This window comes from Labrus bergylta, chromosome 3, assembly GCF_963930695.1.
Source record: "Labrus bergylta chromosome 3, fLabBer1.1, whole genome shotgun sequence".
Lineage (NCBI taxonomy): Eukaryota > Metazoa > Chordata > Actinopteri > Labriformes > Labridae > Labrus > Labrus bergylta.
In genome coordinates, this window is record NC_089197.1 from 6,258,103 (window position 1) to 6,276,288 (window position 18,186).

The following is an 18,186-nucleotide window of genomic DNA, read 5'->3' on the forward strand; positions in this document are numbered from 1 at the left end:
AACATGTGACTTATACAGGAAGTATTTTTCTGCATTCAGTGAAATGTTTTTACAGATGACCTTCAGGGCCACCGTACAATTCTCATTTAGAGCAGCATCTGCTCAGCTGTGCTCCTTGTGCAGCAGACTGTGCCTAGAGGATTGCAAACTATGGAGTCAGAGCGCCCTCTGCTGGACAAACTACACCATGACGCCATTTCTAAATCATCTCAAGCATCTTTTTCGGCATAGAAGGTTAACCTCTGCAAATATCTGTGAACACATTCTCAAATATTGACACATTTGTGAGCGATGAATACCCGCTGACTGATTTGTGTGTGCGTACCTTCTCGTAGGCATACTGCTCCTGCAGCATGACAGGAAGTCTCTCCAGGAAGGCCCTCATGCAGGGCGCCATGTTGAGGCCGACCACGCCCTGCTTCTTTAGCGCTGTGCGGCATGTGGCCAACACGTGGTGAGACGACATGAACTCTTTGGAGCAGTTCACAACCAGCACGTCCTGGAGATGAAGCACACCGGAGCGTCAATAAACATCAGTTAAATTTGTATTTTTTTAATGACCCGACATGAAAATATGAGTCAGGATGTCTCACCTTTGACCTGTTCGAGCAGACGGCCACGCCCACATCTGGAATCCAGACGATGTTCTGGATCGCACCTGAACCGGCGACGACTGTCTGCAGCACTGAGCCATCCTGATGGGGAAAGACAGTGAATCATCCATCTTTTACCTGCAGTGTTTCCTGTGTGTGTGTGTGTGTGTGTGTGTGTGTGTGTGTGTGTGTGTGTGTGTGTGTGTGTGTGTGTGTGTGTGTGTGTGTGTGTGTGTGTGTGTGTGTGTGTGTGTGCATATCTTACCCTCAGAGACCAGATGTTCATGAGGCCTCCCACTCCTCCAGATGCCAGAGCCAGACCGTCGGGGCTGAAGACGAGCGTCCTGACCGGAGTGATGTGGCCCTTCAGCTGGAAAACACACGTCGCTCCTTTTCCTGACCGACGGGAAGACTGACGGAGAGAGAGAGAGAGAGAGAGAGAGAGAGAGAGAGGAAGAGCACACACACTGTTAGATCTGATCGGAGGAAGAGCTTCTAGCAGGTCTTTACAGAGAGAGGATAAATCTGTAAAAAACATATTTTTTCAGGTGATGTGTCGGGTTAAATCATCGTGGATGTGTTTCAGTACCATGAACTTTGGTTTGGCTTCATGCTCCCACCATCCCTCTGAGTCCGAAGGAGAGGATTCTGGGAAGTTGGAGATGTCTTGAGGAACAGTCCAGACTGACACGAGGCCGTTCTGACAGCATCTGACAAACACAGAAACCACATTAAGACCTTCCTGCACAGTTTCCCTTTTTACAGAGCAATCATGCTTCACACAGTGTGGGGCCCTGTGTGACTCTGTGTCCTGTGGTTCTAATGTGTTCTTAAATCTTTGCATTTTGTCTGCTGTGATGCAAGAAAATGTAATTCTCAAACTGTATCAAAGGGATCATTCCTCAGGCAGACGGTCTGAGAGCAAATGAGGATGTCAACACGAGTCTTCAGGAGAAAAGAGAATAAACCAGAGAGTGTGATCAGCTGTTCCACTTACATGGCTAGCATGTTGAGGGGCTTTGGGGCTCGTCCCTGCAGGCTGCACCAGGCCACGCCGTTCACCAGCGACGGGTGTCTGAGAATCTGCAGGCAGCGCCAGCCGGAGCCTGAATCCGAGCCGGGGCGAGAGTCTGGACTGGCCCACAGCTTCACCGTCTCCTCTTTGGCACAGGTGAGCAGGATCTGACCGTTCGGACTCCACTTCATACTGCTGATCGACTCCTGGAGGAACAGCGAAAAGAGGAAAGAGTTTGGCTACACTCGTCGGATTTCAAAATCAAGAGTTCGTTTGTGTAAGAATAAATATTTTACTTTGTGTGCATCGATGACGACGATGGCGCCTTTCTCCAAAGGCTCTTTGGTTCCTATCAGGAGCTTTCCGTCTGCGTAGCCGACAGCGAAAGGCTTGTCTTCACTGTACCACGCTATGTGCATCACGGCCACTGACAGAAGAAGAGGAGACAGACGGGGGAGTAATTATCAAAGATCTGGTAGAAGGTTTTTAAAGCGTGAAGTTGAAAACACTCTAAAAGTCATTTTTACCGTCTTTCCTGTAGCAGTGCTCCAGCTCGGTGCGGTGCATGCTGCAGGAGTCAAGCACCTCGATGAGGCCCAGGGATCCGTCCATTCGTCCCACCAGCAGCATGTCTTTGGGTTCACCGCACCACAGCGACTCCGCCTCCTCTTTGGGCCAGGCCAACGCCGACACCCAGTGAGGCTGCACGTCCAGGAGACCTTTACCGCCTTGAAGAGGAAGACACCAAGTCGCAGTTAGTGATTCAGGTTCACCGCAGTTTATCGTTTACTTTTTTTAAAACATGTTTGGGCATATCGTCCATAAAAGTTTCCTGAGTCTGCCGTTCGGCGCTGATGGCCCAGCCGTTAGGTCACGCCCCCTTCACAGAGGTTAGGGAATAAAGGTCTCCCCTGGAGGAGAAACTCCGGGTGAGGAGAGAAACATTCAGCTGTTTGTGTTCACACATGACGCTCACTCCTGCAGATATCAGGAGTTTTCTGCACGTTTGAAAGCAGCTATAAAATTGCTGCCAAAATGAACGATGGTCTGTCAGGAGGTTAACCTTGTTTGGTATGTGCGATTGCTCAAATACACGTTCTATAATATCACTTTCCCTGCAGGCAGAGTCATGGCCGGTTGCTCGCACTAACGAGAACAACGACACCCACAGAAAGCTGGTTGGTGTATCTAGTGGGAGCCATGTTTCTTCTCTTCAGGCGAGCAGCAGTGTGATGGTGGGCTTTGATGCTGGAGGTGATTGAAAGTGATTGAGGACAGATGGAGCGTGCTGCATCCAGTCCTCGGGCAGATTTATTTTTTAATGGGAGCTATAAAAGTGTAATAAGTCCTCTCATTCATATTCTGTGGAGCTCGCACGCCACGGGTACAATCTGCTCCGCTTCAAACTCCGTTCAGACAACAGTTCATAAACAAACTGAAACACACAACAGATTTAAGACCGCAAGAGGAGACGGAAATTAAAGAATGCTTACCATTAACCTGCCAGATGTTGACCATTTTCTCCATGGCGGAGGCGAGATATTTCCCAGTGACACTCCACGCCAGAGGAGACATGCAGGGGTCGCTGGGAGACCCCAAACCGGACATCCCCTCCTCTGAACCATCGCTGAGAGAACATAGGATTCACACAGGTTAGACCAAAACATAAAGCTGTATTTTTCTATTTGTCCTCTAGGGGGCAGCAGAGAACAATCCTTAATTATGACCTCTCAAAGGAGGCAACATGTCGGCACGCTGTAGAGATGTCAGAGCATTCAGCCAACAGTTACAAAATGTGCTATCATTCGTTTGACCACACTCTCAGACTTTCACTCCCCTTTGTAACATCTGTTTTTTGATCCTCTTGAACTCTTCAGAAAAAAACAGTATTTTCTAACTCTCATTGTGAAAAAATTGAGTAATATCGGCGCATTTCTGCACTGAAATGACCCGAAATCGATCGTCACTGGATATCCTAATATCGGCCGGCCGACATTATTGGCTGGCCCGATTTATCAGTCGGGCTCTAATGTGAGCAAGTAAAAAGTCCAGTCATCGTTAGCACGAGCGCTAGTTTGGTTACGTCTGCCATCGCACTAATCTCATGTAAACAAAAGTGACGGCGTCGGACTTCAAAATTTTCATGAAAAAATTTCGACTTCAAAAATGTCAAAAAAAACGTATTCATGAAAAAAAATTGACTTAAAAAATGTATACTGGATAAGTTTTGAACTAATCCGTCGCGCCCATCACTGCCAGGTGAAAGCTGATTGTTCCTGAGATGTTGCCTGTATAGACTGAGGTTTCTAAAATAATAAGATTCTTACTTCTTGTTGAAGATGCAGGTCTGCTGGAGGCTGTACTGGTTCTTTGTTACGTTCCACACTCTGACCGTCCCATCGTTCCCGCTGGTCGCCAACAGGCCTCTCTTACTGCACCAACCACAGGTGATGACCTGAGAGAAACACAGAGAGGGACTTTATAATTCAGCGACAAACACAGTCACGTTACAACCAAAGATTTAATCCGGATCAGGAATTCTTTTTGTTGTTGTTCATGGTCAGGTAATCCCGTTAGCATCCGTCTGACCTCGACTGGATGAACCCGATCCACACAGAGATCATCAAAGAGATATTCGATAAAAACCCTGAAACATTTTTATTTCGGCCGACCTTTAAAGTCGTAAACATTCAGAGAAACGTGGAGATTTTCTCTCACCCTGCTCTGATGAGCCTCCAGTTTGATGAAGGAGCACTTCCGCAGATCCCCCGCCATGTCGGCGAAGGTCTGCGGCCGGCTCTGGTTGTTGTCGCGGTCGTGTGCGGCCAGCGTGCGGACCAGCTGCTGGGCGGCCCACTGGCGGTGCTGAGAGGACAGCCTGGAGGACAGGCAGCAGGCCGCCAGAGCGTTGGCCAGCTCCAGAGGCCCTACAGCGGAGGGATTATGGGAAGGATGGGCATACAAATGCGCAATTAGACCTGCTCGACACGGAAAACAAGGCGACAAGGTTTCCCGGTGAGTGAGAGAAGAATCACGGATGAAAAAAAGAAAAACATGAAAACAGAAAAAAACACAAAAACTAAACAAAAGATGAACTGAGCTGCAGCGGTCTTCATGGATGAACATGAACACAAACATGAGATGATTAAAAACAGATCCACATGGCAGAACTGAAAGTCTCTCACAGACCAGATTCACACGGCGGCCATGTTCCCGTGATGTCACCATCAGGAACACAATCGTTGAAGTGTCTGTTGTGCTCCACGTTTAAGTCGTGTTAACGTCGTAAATCTGAGTTTTCATTTCAAAGCTTCCTGATTGATGAGAAAGTAAACAGACAGGATACAGACAATCTGGAGACACAATGGGACGTATTATCAAAAACATTTTAAACAGGGGGCAGATGGCCCAGAGGTTAGGTCGCTCCCCATGTACAGAGTTTGTAGTCCTCCAAGCGGGCGGCCCAGGTTAAAGTCTAATCTGTGGCTTCTTTCCAGAAGTCATTCCCCACTCTCTCTCTCTCCACTGTCCTATCAAATAAAGGCCAAAAATCTGGTTTAATAACCCGTTAGCGTTCAGACACTTGCTGGTTAACATTTAAGTTTTGAGGGTCACTGATGCGATATGAAACCCGTCCTCCAGAACCTCCACTGGCTCCAAGTTCCCCAACAAGTCCAGTTTCAAGCCTTCAACAACCAGACCCCACCTCACTGACTTGCTCCGCCCCCACACTCCCTCTGCTCCAACCGCCACCTCCTCTCTCCTTCACTCAGGACCAAGCACTGAGCCTGACGGCCGACAGATCCTTTTCCAGTCCCGATCCAAACCCCTGATCCAAACCCCCCCTCTTCAGACTTCTGTATCCTGTTTACTCTCATCAATCAGGGAGCTTTGACATGACAACAGTTGCTCAGATTTGTTTCCTAACACAACTTCAACCTGACGCATAACAGACACGACAAAAACGATTTGGCTCCTTCCCCTGAGAGTGACATCACGGCAACATGGCCGCCTTGAGAATCTGGTTGTCTGTAGAGTAATTCTGCAGTTTTCTGGTGAGAGTTTGAGAGCAAATATTGAGGCGTGAATTTGATCGTTTGACCCCCAGATGATGTAAAAGTACTAAGTCCAGACACAGTGAGTAAGTAGATATCTAATATCTACTTACTTACTGCAGCTAACTATCAACATGAAACCTCGAGATTCTGAGATAAAACAACGACCAATGAGACGAAGAGATGCACGTTAACAAGGTCACAAAGGTCACAAAAGTCTCCTGAGCCTACAAACCTCTTTTCTCCATGTCGGCCTTGTCATAAGCAGGTCTGAGTCTGGCTCCTTTATCGGCCAGGAGCGCCACCAGCGCCTGAGTCACCACAAAGTTAGGGGACGTGACGAGCTTGTTCTCCTCGGCCACGCCGCGCAGGAAGCTCGGCAGGAACTTCCTCTGGATGGGGTCGTCCACTGTGGTCAGATTCATGCCGGTGGCGGCAGAGATCAAGTTCTGGAGGGGAAGAAAAGAAGCAGTGAAGGGGATTAGAGTCAGAAATCAGGGACAGAGTGAGACATTCTTTTAAAACTTAAAGCTCCTTAAACCAGAGGAACTTGTGGTTTAAGTCGATGTTGGCGCCCCCTAGTGGACAAAGTGGTAAGTCTTATTTCTTTGCTGATCTTGTCTGGTAGCAATTTTTATAAGAGGGATCACTCTAATCATAGGTTTTAGAATAACCTGTACAATACAATAAACCTTTATTTATAGAGCACATTTAAAAACAACAGAGTTGACCAAAGTGCTTTACAACAAAAAAAGGAAACATAACAATAGACAAAGCAAAACATGAAACAGACAAGCTCTTATTCCGGGTCTAAGAACGCCAAAGCATACAAATACGTTTTCAGACGTGATTGAAACACTGGCATCGTGGGTGACAACCTAACCTGGGGGGGTGCAAGTGGTTCCACAATCTAGGGGCTATAACTGCGACAGAATTTATCTGTTTGTCCATTTTCAAATCCAGGTTGGTTACTGTGGGTTTTACATAAGGTTTAAAGGGGCAGAGGTCTAGAGGGGCATGACAGGAACCTGTGTTAGTAATATGATACGATCCACGGTCTACCTGCGGTCTGATGATCAGTGTCTCTGTGTACCTGAGTGCAGAGCTGCACCAGCAGCTTGGCGGCGTTGGGACTGTTGGAGGCCAAGCAGCCCACAGCGGTGCTGAGGTAAGCCAGACAGGAGATGGGTTTGCTGGCCTTGGCGGCCCCTCTTGGTCTCTCGCCGTGTCCGGAGCCGGCTGTGGGACTCGTGGAGAGACCGGCGCGACCTGCAGCCGCCAAACACATCAGCCTGACCAGAGTCCTGATGTCGGTCAGACCCAGAGACTCCAGACCGGCTGCAAGGCTGCAGCTCGAGCCGCTGAGGGGAAGAAAGGAGAGGGGGGAGTATTACCGCAAAATCCAGGATATAAATCACGCCTTGTGACTCAATGATCATCATCGATCAGTCTGTGTAAAGCTATGTAGCTCTTTCAGTACCATCTGTTTCCACCAGGTGGAGTTTGTAATTCTGCACCCTAGTCGAGCTATCAGCCTACGCAAACGGTGAAGTACAGAACCAGAGCGAGCGAGACTCTCTGCTCACATGATGCTTTTGACTGAGGAGTCTTTCCTAGTGAATGTTGAATAGCATCAGGTTGCTGCAGTGGGTGATGGTGGCGGCTGCACTCGCGGTCATGACGGCGCATTATTCAGCTTTTCATACCGTTTTATTTGGTTGCATTAACCTTTTAGATTATAGGATGTGAATTAAAGATTCTCTGAAGAAAGTATTTTCTGAATGAACAGACGCTCTAATTGACAAATATCCTCTAAAACCGAGCGAGTCAAATCAGCTGAGACGATAACATCTTCATGAGTTGTTTTAAAAATGGCGTCCAGTTGATTCCATGTTGTAAAGGCGATAACAGCAGAGATCTGAACGCTCTGACCGAGTGTGTCTTACCTGACGGACAGCAGGGACAGCGCTCTCATCACCATCGTTCTGGCCAGCAGCACCTGAGCCGCAGCCGTCACCCTCCTCAGAGCCATCACGCGGTCGTGAGGGTTGTGCAGGGCCGCCGCCTGCTCGCCGAGGGTCACCCTGCCCGAGGAACTCTTATCCACCGACGTCTGACAGCCTGAACACACACACACACACACACACACACACAGTCGTGTTGACCGGCGAGAAACTCGACACAGCACACTGTAGAACAACACTTTAAATCTGTCCTCCTCACCGATCTGCAGCAGCGTCTCCTCCATGCTGTTTGTGGCCGTCACCATGGCAACGGAGGCTCCCAGCGGGTCGCTATCGGGGAACTGAACTGCCTCGGGTACGATCCTTCGCTCAGTGAGACCCAACGGACCGGACAAAAGTTCAAACTCCTCCTCCCCCGTCAGCTTCTCATCCTCATCCACATCCAGCATGTCCCAGTCCTCTGCAGGCGGGACGGACACACACGTGAAGCGTTTACAACCGAAGAAAAACTTGCCGCCATGTGATGGCATGAACATTAAACACATCATGTTATATTTCTGAGTTTGTTCACACCTTCATAGACACTGTCCTGCTTCCCGAGGAGGTCCGGAGCTTGCCCTTTATACCTAAATACATTTCAAAGGAGAAAAAATCATGATCATTTATCGTGAAAACTTCCTTTAAAGGAGCAATCTGTAACTCTGACCCCTAGTGTTTAAAATGGGTACTGCAGTCTGGATTAAAAACATTTGAGAGAGCTGTCTCCCCCCCGCCTCCTCCTCTCTCCCCATGTGCGTACCTCTCCACGATGGGGACTTTGGCTTTGCTCTTGATAGCCAGGTATTTCTCTCTGCAGGCGCCACACAGCAGGTAGTACGGGTTTCCACTCCCACACTCGCCGCCGAACCAGCCGTCCACGTACGAGCCGTTGCTGCGGTAACCCTGCCGGTTGGCGCTGCGCCCGCAGCCGGGGTGACTCTTCTTCATGTGCTGGTTGAAGTTGGCCACGTTGGCCTCGCACAGCTCGCACACCACCACCTCGTCTCTGTCGTCTGTCTCACAGACGTGCTGCGAGGGAGGGGGCGGTGACACACACACACAGACAGACACACACACACACACACACACACACACACACACACACACACAGAAACACACAGAAACACGCAGACACACACACAGAGACAGACAGGACAGAGTTGTCAGGCCTCAAACAGCAGAAAGCTTCCCTGCAATGTGTTGAGTTAGAAATATGCATCAATGAGTTATTTTCAAAGCAGCACTCAGAGGAGTTTAGTCTTTCATTTCATGCCGGTTAGTAAAGCTGAGCAGGGATGGGGGTGGGGTGGGGGGGTGATTGAGGGGGGCTGAGAGTGTCACTGTGCATGCTCACTATGAGTTACTGTGCATGGGAGGGGAAGCAGAGGGGGCAAAGGCAGATGGCAGCCCCTCGAGCCGCAGCATAAAGTCACACACACCCATGTTGGCCAGTCCAGTACCTCCGGGATCCACATTCCCAGAATGTCCGTGTCACTGGCCAGGTCCTGTCCGAACATGGCCTCCATGGTCTCCTCGTCCAGGTCCATCTCCAGCTCCTCGTCCAGGTTAAAGTCGTAGAGGGCGCCCGGGTCCTGCTGCTGCTGGAGGGACGACACCTCCCGCCGGGACTGGCTGTGGTGGGCCTGCACGGAGCGGTACAGACCGGCTGAAGAGAACGGGACGAAGTGTCAGCTCTTTGTTTGAAGATACAGAGTGGAAACTGAGGGGTGTATCTGTGAAATATTCTCACCAGCACGGGCTAACAGCGTGCGAGCAGCAAGGTCAAAGCGGTGTTTCCTACCGGCAGCAGATCGTCCTCTGAGAGGGGCGCCGCTGGAGGCTGACGCGGCGTCCTGGTCCAGACCCTCAGGACTACAGAGAACACAAACACACTCTTTATTTTACAAAGTCTAAGTCGAAATAAGTCATTATGATTAAGATCCAACACGTCTCGTCCACTACTTTTACTCCTGTACCTCTCGCTGAAGCCCTCCTCCATCTCTGAAGCGTCGGCGTTGGCGATGTCTCCAGGTGAGCACAGGTACGAGCTCCGGTCCGCAGATTTCCCTCCAGAAGAGGCCATCGCACCGGGACAGGACGAGTCCGACCCATCTCCTCCGACTCCTCTGCCGTCGACTCCTCGGGTGTGAGGCTCGTCGTGCTCGTCCTCGTTGCCCGGATGTTCGATCATCCACATGGCGAGCACCGTGATGTTCTGAGCGTCTGCTTCTCCTCGGGCACCTGAGGGAGCAAACAGTGTGAGCTCTCAGGTTGTTCGAGACAATCAGGTCGTTCAGTGTGAGCACATAAATCGGCTTCAGAGAGACTCACCGGTGGCTTCCAGAGCTTTAGTGATCTGTCGGAGGGAGAAGCCCATCTCTAACAGCGGTACAGCGATGGCAGGAGGAGGAGGAGACGTGGAGAGTCTGCTGCTCGGGTCGGACAGAGCTGAAAGAAACAAACAGAACAATGTGTACGCCCCCTCCATAGCACAGAGACAGCACTAGTAAAAATCACTAATGACCTACTCATGGCAGCTGACTCCGAACTAACCATCCTCATCCTCCTTGATCTAAGTGAAGCCTTCAACACCATCTATAATCACACACTCTTTGACAGACTTGCCTCCATTGGTATCACTGACACACCCTTGCACTGGTTTTCATCTTATCTCTCTGGTCGCACTCAGTTCACTCAACTAGGAACCTTCAAATCCCAGCCATTTCCAGTCACTACCGGTGTTCCTCAGGGTTCTGTCCTGGGCCCTCTTCTGTACATCATCTATCTCTTTCCTCTTGACCATATCCGTAAGTATAACATCCAGTTCCATTGCTATGCAGATGACACCCAGCTCTACCTATCCACCAAACCCACCTTCTCCCTCCTGCCTACTTCTCTGACTGATACCTGCAAGAAATCAAATCCTACAGTGACAAATACAAAATCGAGCTACTCCTCATCGGCACCAAATCAACAATCTCTGAACTTTTTAATGTTAATTTTATCGTTGTGTTGTCACTTTTTTGTTTTTATCTCTGCTTTGTAAGGTGACCTTGAGAATTTTGAAAGGCGCCTTTAAATAAAATGTATTATTATTATTATATGAAAGGATAATATGGGATGCAAGGGAACTAGCTCAGATAGAAGTGATGTAATCTGTGGTTATACTTACAGGTTCCTGTTCTGTTCTGCTGTCTGTTGGGCTGGGAGTCGGGGGAGGTGAGACTCTGCCGGCGTCCCACCTCGTCTGAGGGGGAGGTGGGCAGAGAGGACACCGGGGGGGTTTGAGCTCGACGGCTGGGAACCAGGGTGGTGGTGGGGTAGCTGGAGAACATTTGCCTGAAGTCACATAACACAGAGACATTAAAATAATCATCGTGCATTTTAACATCGCTGCACAGACTGTGTGTTCGGACTGTTCTGTTCTCACCTGAGCAGGCTGAGGGGCATGACCCCCGGAGACTCTGACGCCGGGACCGTCTCTGTGTCTGTGACCGGTGTGGTGGCGGTGGTGGTGTCCTCCAGAGAGGAGCTCATGAAGGAGGTGGTGCTGGAGGCCGAGGGGCTGGTGGTGATGGGGGTCTGTGCCAACTGCTCCCCCTCTAAACCCTCCCCCTCCCCCTCTGGTTCACTCCTCACACCTGAGGGAGAAAGGAACACACACAGAGGTTAAAAATCATCAATACACTTGAGGAAGATCTGGAATCCGTCTTCAGAGTAGAACCAGAGCTTCAAACGTCACCCACCTTCAACTCAACTGCTTAAAGACTGAGCTCCTTGTCATCCCAGCCCTTACCTGTCAGAGCATGCTGGGCGAGACCGAGACAAGACAAAGACTATTCCAACTCCTTACTGGCAGGTCTTCCTACATGCACTATCAAACCCCTGCACATGATCCAGAACACAGCAGCGTGACTCGTCTTCAACCTCCCCAAAACAACACGTCACTCCTCTGTTCATCTCCTTACACTGGCTCCCAGTTACTGCTCACATCAAATTTAAAACTCTGCTGCTCGCTTACAATTCTACAATTCACTTAGCAGATGCTTTTATCCAAAGCAATGTACATCAGAGAGTAAGTACAACACAAGCAATGATCTAGAAAAAACGGAACAATGTCAGTAAGAGCAAACGATCAGCTTTGAGTCTGATTGGACACACAGGTGCTGACAGGCAAAGCACAGAGGCAAAGCACAACATTGACAGCAGTTCTTAAGAGCTCTAATCAGTATTTCCCCAACCATTATACAATTACAATTCTCCTCTGCTCTCTGTGTCTGATCCAACCTTCACAAGAGGGTCCCAAGACTCTAACTAGACTCTTCTCCTCTGTCGCCCCTGGGTGGTGGAAAAAACTACCAAACTCCATTTATCTGCAGAGTCCTTCTGCACCTTTAAGAAAAAGTGCTCTGCCCTGGTCACTGTCATTCAGTCCAACCCTCCAAGCTCTGATTTAACATCACTTAATTGGATATTCTCACCTGGTTTAGTTTTTCCTCCACTCGGCTCCTCCAGCAGACCGCTCACCACGAGCTTGTAGATCATGGCCTGCGCCCTCTCCAGGTCAGCCAGACCCAGGGCCCGCTTGATCGGGGAACGCATCACCGCCCGCTTCACCATGTGTCGCATGAGGAACTGCAGAGCCGCCCTCATCTCCACCTCCTCCTGACACACAGGCGAGGTGGCCGACGTGCTCCCACCGGAGCTGGTGTTGAGATCGGCGTTGTGCCCACTGGGAGCAGCGTCAGGTAACACCTGGATGTAAGAAGAGCGGAGAGACGGGAAAGAATGTGAGGATGTGTTTCAGCCTCCTGTATACACATTTCATAACTTAGCATACGGCACAATATCTGATATGTTTGAGAAAACCTGCCGTACCTTGGGAATGAGCAGCAGCTCCGCGTACTTGCTGCAGCTCAGCAGGGCGCTCAGGGTCTTCATGGCGCCCAGGTAAAGGTAGGACAGCTGCACGGCGTGGATCTCTGACTGCGTGGCGACGGACGATGGAGAGTGCTCGTGACTGCGAGAGCCGCCGTGGTCGTGACCTTTCTTCCTGTTCCCTTCGGTCGGGGTGTTAGGGGCTGCGGCGAAAAGAGCCTCGTTCCCTCCGCTGACAACGGAGGAGATCTCGCTCTCTGACTTTGAGTTGGGGGCCACGTGTGCTTTCACCTCCTCCAGACTGTGGGACACCCGGAGGTCGGAGGTGATGGGGCTCGCTCCAGAAGACGCTTCGGTGTCCTTTTGGTCACTGCGGTTGTGCCCCTCGTTCTCTGCTTTGTCTTCGTTAGCGGTCGGCTCGTGCCCGGTGGATGCCGCGTTGCGATGCTTCTTCTCATGCCGGCGTGCGCTGAGCTTGGCGGCGGTATCCTCGTGGATGCTGGTGAGGTAGGTGAGGTCCAACAGCAGAGAGGCGGTGAGGCCACGGAAACGAGCCACGTCAAAGGGCAGCGGCTCGCAGGGCTCCAGGTTGTAGAGCGGAGTGTCACTAGGCGACCAGAAAGTTGGGAAGCTTTAATCGAAGGGAGTGGAGAGTGAAAGGAGACAAGGGAAGGAAACACAAAGTGAGGGACAGGGCAGGAGAGAAAGAGCACAGCATGCCACACAAACGATGGAATGTGTGGAAGTGAAAACATGCCGCTCAGTGAGTCATGGAGGCGTGCAAAAAGAGCAACAGAGTCAAAAACAGAGGTGTGGAAACAAGAAGGGAGGGACAATGAAGGATGGAAAGTGAGTCAAAGCAGGAGGCTCGTGCAGAGTGTGAGCGGGACGTGAACAAACACTGAGCTTCATTTATCTTTTAAGATACATCGGCCTTCAACACAACAGAACATAGAACAGAGATTCATGCAAAGCAATCTCAGAGATTACTACAAACACAAGTCTCTCCTCTGTGTTTGTGATGTGCAAAAGTAAGATGAAGAGCAAGACGCTGTCACTCTGATGAACGCTAAACAGTGACAGAGTGTCAGACCTGTCACGGTGATATGACTCTAAACCAACCGTCACTGTGAATATACATCTATGTATATATATATTATTTAATTTAAATGATCAATCTACGCACACTTATTTATGTAAATACTGTAATTGACATCTTAATTGACCCATCTGTCACATCTGCATTTTAATTATTATCATGTTACTTCAGCATCTTTTGCACTATGCACCACTGCACTGTTTCATATTTAGTCTTTTCTTATTATGTTTATTGTTGATATTTAACGTTGTACCTGTACATAAGAGAGCACAGTTCACCGAAGTTAAATTCCTTGTGTGTGTGTAAGCATGCCAGGCCAATAAATCTGATTCTGATTCTGAAGAGCAGAAGATGTGAGTCTTTCTTTACACTGACATCTTTTTGTGGTTGATGGCATGAAGTAGGAGTTAGTTAAAGTAGGACACATTATGACCATAAACACTAAAATAAAGAGAGTTCATCAAAGACAAAGCTCCTGCCAATGCCCTCCTCACCATGACTCGGGTCCTAACGGGCTCATAGGACAAACAAAGCGACACACAGAGAACAGGTGACAAAAGGTGCAAAAGGAGTAAACGTTTCAAACGGTACCTGATGGTGATCTCGGCTTCGTCCCACTGCACCTTGGCGGACGTGCTTCCTTCCTTCACCACGCCCAGCAGAGTGGCGTGCCTCCCTGTCTGTTTGTGCACACATCGTCCGCCGACACGCAGACCTGCATCCGCCCCGCCGATGATGCTCAGGACCGGCCACACCTCCGTGCAGAGCGTCCTCAGGTGGTGCTCCGACAGCTCCCCAAGACCGTGCTGCCGTCCGTGTCGTCCGCGCTCCTCCTCCGTCCTAGTGGGCGTGTCCTGGCTCTCTCTCTGGGCGTCGTGCTCCTCGCGGCTCTGCACCGAGCGGCTCTTCTTCAGCCTCTGACCGCCGCCGCCCGCTGCACTGGCTGACTCTCTGAAGCAGGGCTTGATCTTGTGGAGCCGCTCGATCATGGTCTTGTTGATGCGATGGGTCCAGTGGTCGGTGCGGTGTAAGATCCGGATCAGCTGCGTGGTGGCCTCGGCCAGGACCGTGGCCATCGGGCTGCAGACGGGGTCACCTGGGAGGAGGTCTCGAGGCGTTCCTCTCATCTGCATGTCGCAGATCTTCACCTGGAAAGATCAACACGTCATGTTAAACATGGTTTCCAATCAATGGTCGACTTGGACGTTTCTGGGCGGAGCTGTTGTGTTTCCTCCAGCCAATCACAGCGCAACAGATGAGTTTAGGAGTGGATACAATTCAGTGATTGGTCGAGTTGTAGAGAGAGAGAGAGAGAGAGAGAGAGAGAGAGAGAGAGAGAGAGAGAGAGAGAGAGAGAGAGAGAGAGAGAGAGAGACAGAGAGAGACAGAGAGAGACAGAGAGAGAGAGAGAGAGAGAGAGAGAGAGAGAGAGAGAGACAGAGAGAGAGAGTGCTGTTCAGACCGGTGAGCGTGTGTCCGTTCTCACCTTCTCTCCTGGGTTGCTGCTGTAGAACATCACACAGGGATACAGCTCTGTAGCATCCACATCCTCGAACGCTAACTTTGGCTCCTGTTGGGAAACAAGATATCTGTTAGGAATGGACACAGGAGATACTGACGCTCATGACGTTATTTTTGAGTTCTTTCTTTGCTGTTTATTTGATGCCTTCAGCTGCAAGACTGATGTATGAAGTTCACTGTTTAGATGCACAACTTTCTCTCTTTTTTTATGCAGTTAGGACAAACCGCCCTATGATGAGAAAAGTCCATCCTCTTCGTCTTCTGCCTGTTCCACTTTACAGAAACTGTGTGCTCAAACAGGCCGTTTGGAGAGTTTCCCTTCATGACATCACAAAGGGCAGTAACCCCTCCCTCAGGTGGCTGACACTCCCACAGCTAGGTGTTTGTTCTGCCCTCTGAGTCTGCCTTCTCACCGTAAACAATAAGACATGGAGCGAGAAAGCCCAAGACACCCAAGCACTTCCAGAGAGGGGGCGTGGTCAGACACAGCTCATTTACATATTTAAAGGTACAGACACAGAAACAGCCTGTTCTGAGCAGGGCTGAAATAGAGGGGTTTGTAGACATGATCAAATACAGGATCTAGAACAAGAAACACACATGTTTTGAGGAGCTCTGAGACTTATTTAAACTGGATGAAGAGAAGGAGAATATGTGAACTGTTGCATTAATAAAACCGCACTCTTTTACTCTGGGTAAAGCTGGCTACACACTAGATTATTTTAGGCCAGATTTTCACCCTCCCCCAAAAGATCTGGGTGGGCGTGGCCTGATAACAGGTTTGTCTCAACAAATTATTTGTCCAAATAATCCTCCAGTGTGTGGTGTCAATACGATTATTTTACTGCTCCCGTTGGAGCCTCCTCAATCTGGATGCATGAACATCAAACATGTTTCATATTTATGATTCCAGGTTGGTCTTCCTCTGACTGAGTACCTGCATCAGCCAATGAGAGAGCAGACCAAGAAGCATCACAAACTGATTGCTGCAAATTGTATAAAGCCATGCCTAAACGTTTTCTCAGCCAGGATTTCATCCATATTGTTTTTTAATTTTAGGATTTTAGCTGCAGGACAGCCAGCTGATGTTGGACATTTTTGTTTATCCTCAAGTCACCTTTGATCTCACAGGTTTCTGTGAGATCTTGAGTCTGTGGAATCGTTATTACAAACAGCAGGTGTGTGGTCTCGTAGTCTGGCTGAATCGTCTAGTGTGTGCATTCAGAGGATTGTAAAGTTAAAATCTTCCCTCATTCCCTGAGTCTGTAGTCTCCCACGTCTTTAAAAGCAATTCAGATTTAGAAATCATCTCGTCTCGTCATAATAATGAAGTATTTATTGCTGATTTACTGAATCAGTTCGTCTCTCACCTCTCCGTTCTTGCCGAAGGAGATGGTTCTGGCCTCCATGTCGAGGACGCAGGTGATGAAATCTCCCTGAGTGAAGCTGCTGAGTGTCAGCGTCTGCTCCCCGTTGTGATAAAGGTTCCCGCTGTACGCGCGGTATAACCACATGTCAGACGTGGTGCGGTGGTTGAAGTCGTGCACGGGCCATCGAGAAACGCCGACACACGTTCCCTCGTTCCCTCGATTCTCCTTCACGATGTAGAACTAGAAAAAAACAAGTCAAAGGTTAGACGATGTCAGACGCTCAGTACGCCTTCCCCCTTCTTTTATTCACTTTGCGAACTCTAACGAGCTCCTTTTTTCTGTGGTTAAATTAATGTCGATACCTCTGATCTACAGGAAGTTCGTTTTTTTATTTCAAAATAAAAGCAGGGTTGTATCCACACAGGAAGTTATATGACTCTTTTGCTTAAGATAGTAAAGAAATTAAAATGAAATGCACAGAAATCTGTTTTAAATTACACAATCTCCCTCTCTCTCTAATAAAACAACTGACCTTCCACTGGTAGCATCCAGAGGAGATCCCCGTGGAGGCTAGGCCGTAACCTTTCCCCCCACTGCCATGAGTCAGACCCTGTCCGTTCTCCACCACGCAGCACTGAGCCTTCTCCGGGTCAAACGACACTTCCTGTATGGGGAGGTTCTCGTCCTCCTCCTCTGCCTCTCCCTGTGGACCAAACAAACAAACCGTCAGTCACTCAGAAACATAATGACCCACGTACACACTGGACGGTGTGTTCCCTACCTGGAGTTTGAGCTCCTGAACCTTTTCTTTAATCTGGATGGAGTGTTTGGCCTGAGCGATGGGAGCCTCCCACATGCAGTCAGAGAGCAGGGCGAAGAGCCGCTCGACCACCTGTGTCACCTGGTCGTCCTCCATGTTGGCCTCACAGGCGGGCAGGACGGCCTCCAAAACGTGGAGAGCCAGGAGACGAGTTCTCAGGTTCCCCACCAGAGGGACCCCTACCACCAAACACAAACAAGAGCGTCATCGTTTTGTTACCAGATTAATTATTCATCAGATTTAATGAGCTGTTGTTGTTGTTTTTTTTTACCTGAGCAGCATTTCTGTGCTGCGATGTTGAGCAGCACTTCGGTCCATTTCGGGGACGCCATCTTGGACTGGATGGCCTTAGAGGACACGACTCTCCTGAGGAAGACGAGGAAGTCTCCGAGGTGAAGCTCGGCGGTGTGCTGCTTACGGATCAGAGCTGAAAAACAACAAATAAATACGATGAAGCATCAAATTTCACCACGGCTAAAGGGAATAAAAAACGGCTGCTTTCAGTTAAAGGACCAATCTAGGGTCCTTCTAGGATTAAATCCTCCTAGGGGATTCCTCCAATTCAGCTCAAATTAGGTCTTACTCCTAGAAGAGACCATAATGATGAAGAAATCCAAAGGGGCGTGTCTGTGGTGGTGCGGCAACGTAACCTTTTGAGCTTTCAAAACCCTGAATCGCTGCTCATCCCGTCGTGAACGAAACGGCAACATTCCTAACAACCCGAGATGTGCTAAGGTGCGACGGCCTGATCAAAGCATCATATTTTCAATATTACAGTAAAATCTGGTGCATAAGACGCTCTTTAAATAATTTTTTCATCTAGAAATTCGTC

The 18,186-nt window shown here is 49.4% G+C and overlaps 1 protein-coding gene across 5 annotated transcripts in view; it reads right to left on the reverse strand.

Moving 5' to 3' along the window:
* The window catches only part of herc1 (HECT and RLD domain containing E3 ubiquitin protein ligase family member 1), a 61,574-nt gene that overhangs the window by 13,537 nt on the left and 29,851 nt on the right, over positions 1–18,186 (reverse strand). For 2 of the 5 annotated variants that reach the window (XM_065952549.1, XM_065952546.1), the window contains exons 31-60: positions 17,626–17,781; positions 17,316–17,533; positions 17,067–17,237; positions 16,535–16,774; positions 15,130–15,213; positions 14,235–14,791; positions 12,545–13,175; positions 12,148–12,421; positions 11,097–11,307; positions 10,839–11,005; positions 9,998–10,114; positions 9,643–9,907; positions 9,417–9,538; positions 9,106–9,332; positions 8,427–8,695; positions 8,201–8,253; positions 7,887–8,087; positions 7,610–7,784; positions 6,757–7,024; positions 5,899–6,112; positions 4,327–4,586; positions 3,936–4,063; positions 3,102–3,235; positions 2,136–2,336; positions 1,905–2,035; positions 1,591–1,814; positions 1,183–1,303; positions 859–1,005; positions 594–695; positions 326–499 (exon numbers count right to left, since the gene is read on the reverse strand). In XM_065952549.1, coding sequence (XP_065808621.1) covers positions 326–499; positions 594–695; positions 859–1,005; positions 1,183–1,303; positions 1,591–1,814; positions 1,905–2,035; positions 2,136–2,336; positions 3,102–3,235; positions 3,936–4,063; positions 4,327–4,586; positions 5,899–6,112; positions 6,757–7,024; positions 7,610–7,784; positions 7,887–8,087; positions 8,201–8,253; positions 8,427–8,695; positions 9,106–9,332; positions 9,417–9,538; positions 9,643–9,907; positions 9,998–10,114; positions 10,839–11,005; positions 11,097–11,307; positions 12,148–12,421; positions 12,545–13,175; positions 14,235–14,791; positions 15,130–15,213; positions 16,535–16,774; positions 17,067–17,237; positions 17,316–17,533; positions 17,626–17,781 — 6,242 coding nt within the window. The remainder of the gene's footprint in view (positions 1–325; positions 500–593; positions 696–858; positions 1,006–1,182; positions 1,304–1,590; positions 1,815–1,904; positions 2,036–2,135; positions 2,337–3,101; positions 3,236–3,935; positions 4,064–4,326; positions 4,587–5,898; positions 6,113–6,756; positions 7,025–7,609; positions 7,785–7,886; positions 8,088–8,200; positions 8,254–8,426; positions 8,696–9,105; positions 9,333–9,416; positions 9,539–9,642; positions 9,908–9,997; positions 10,115–10,838; positions 11,006–11,096; positions 11,308–12,147; positions 12,422–12,544; positions 13,176–14,234; positions 14,792–15,129; positions 15,214–16,534; positions 16,775–17,066; positions 17,238–17,315; positions 17,534–17,625; positions 17,782–18,186) is intronic. The other 3 variants (XM_065952548.1, XM_065952547.1, XM_065952550.1) reach the window with 3 other exon arrangements.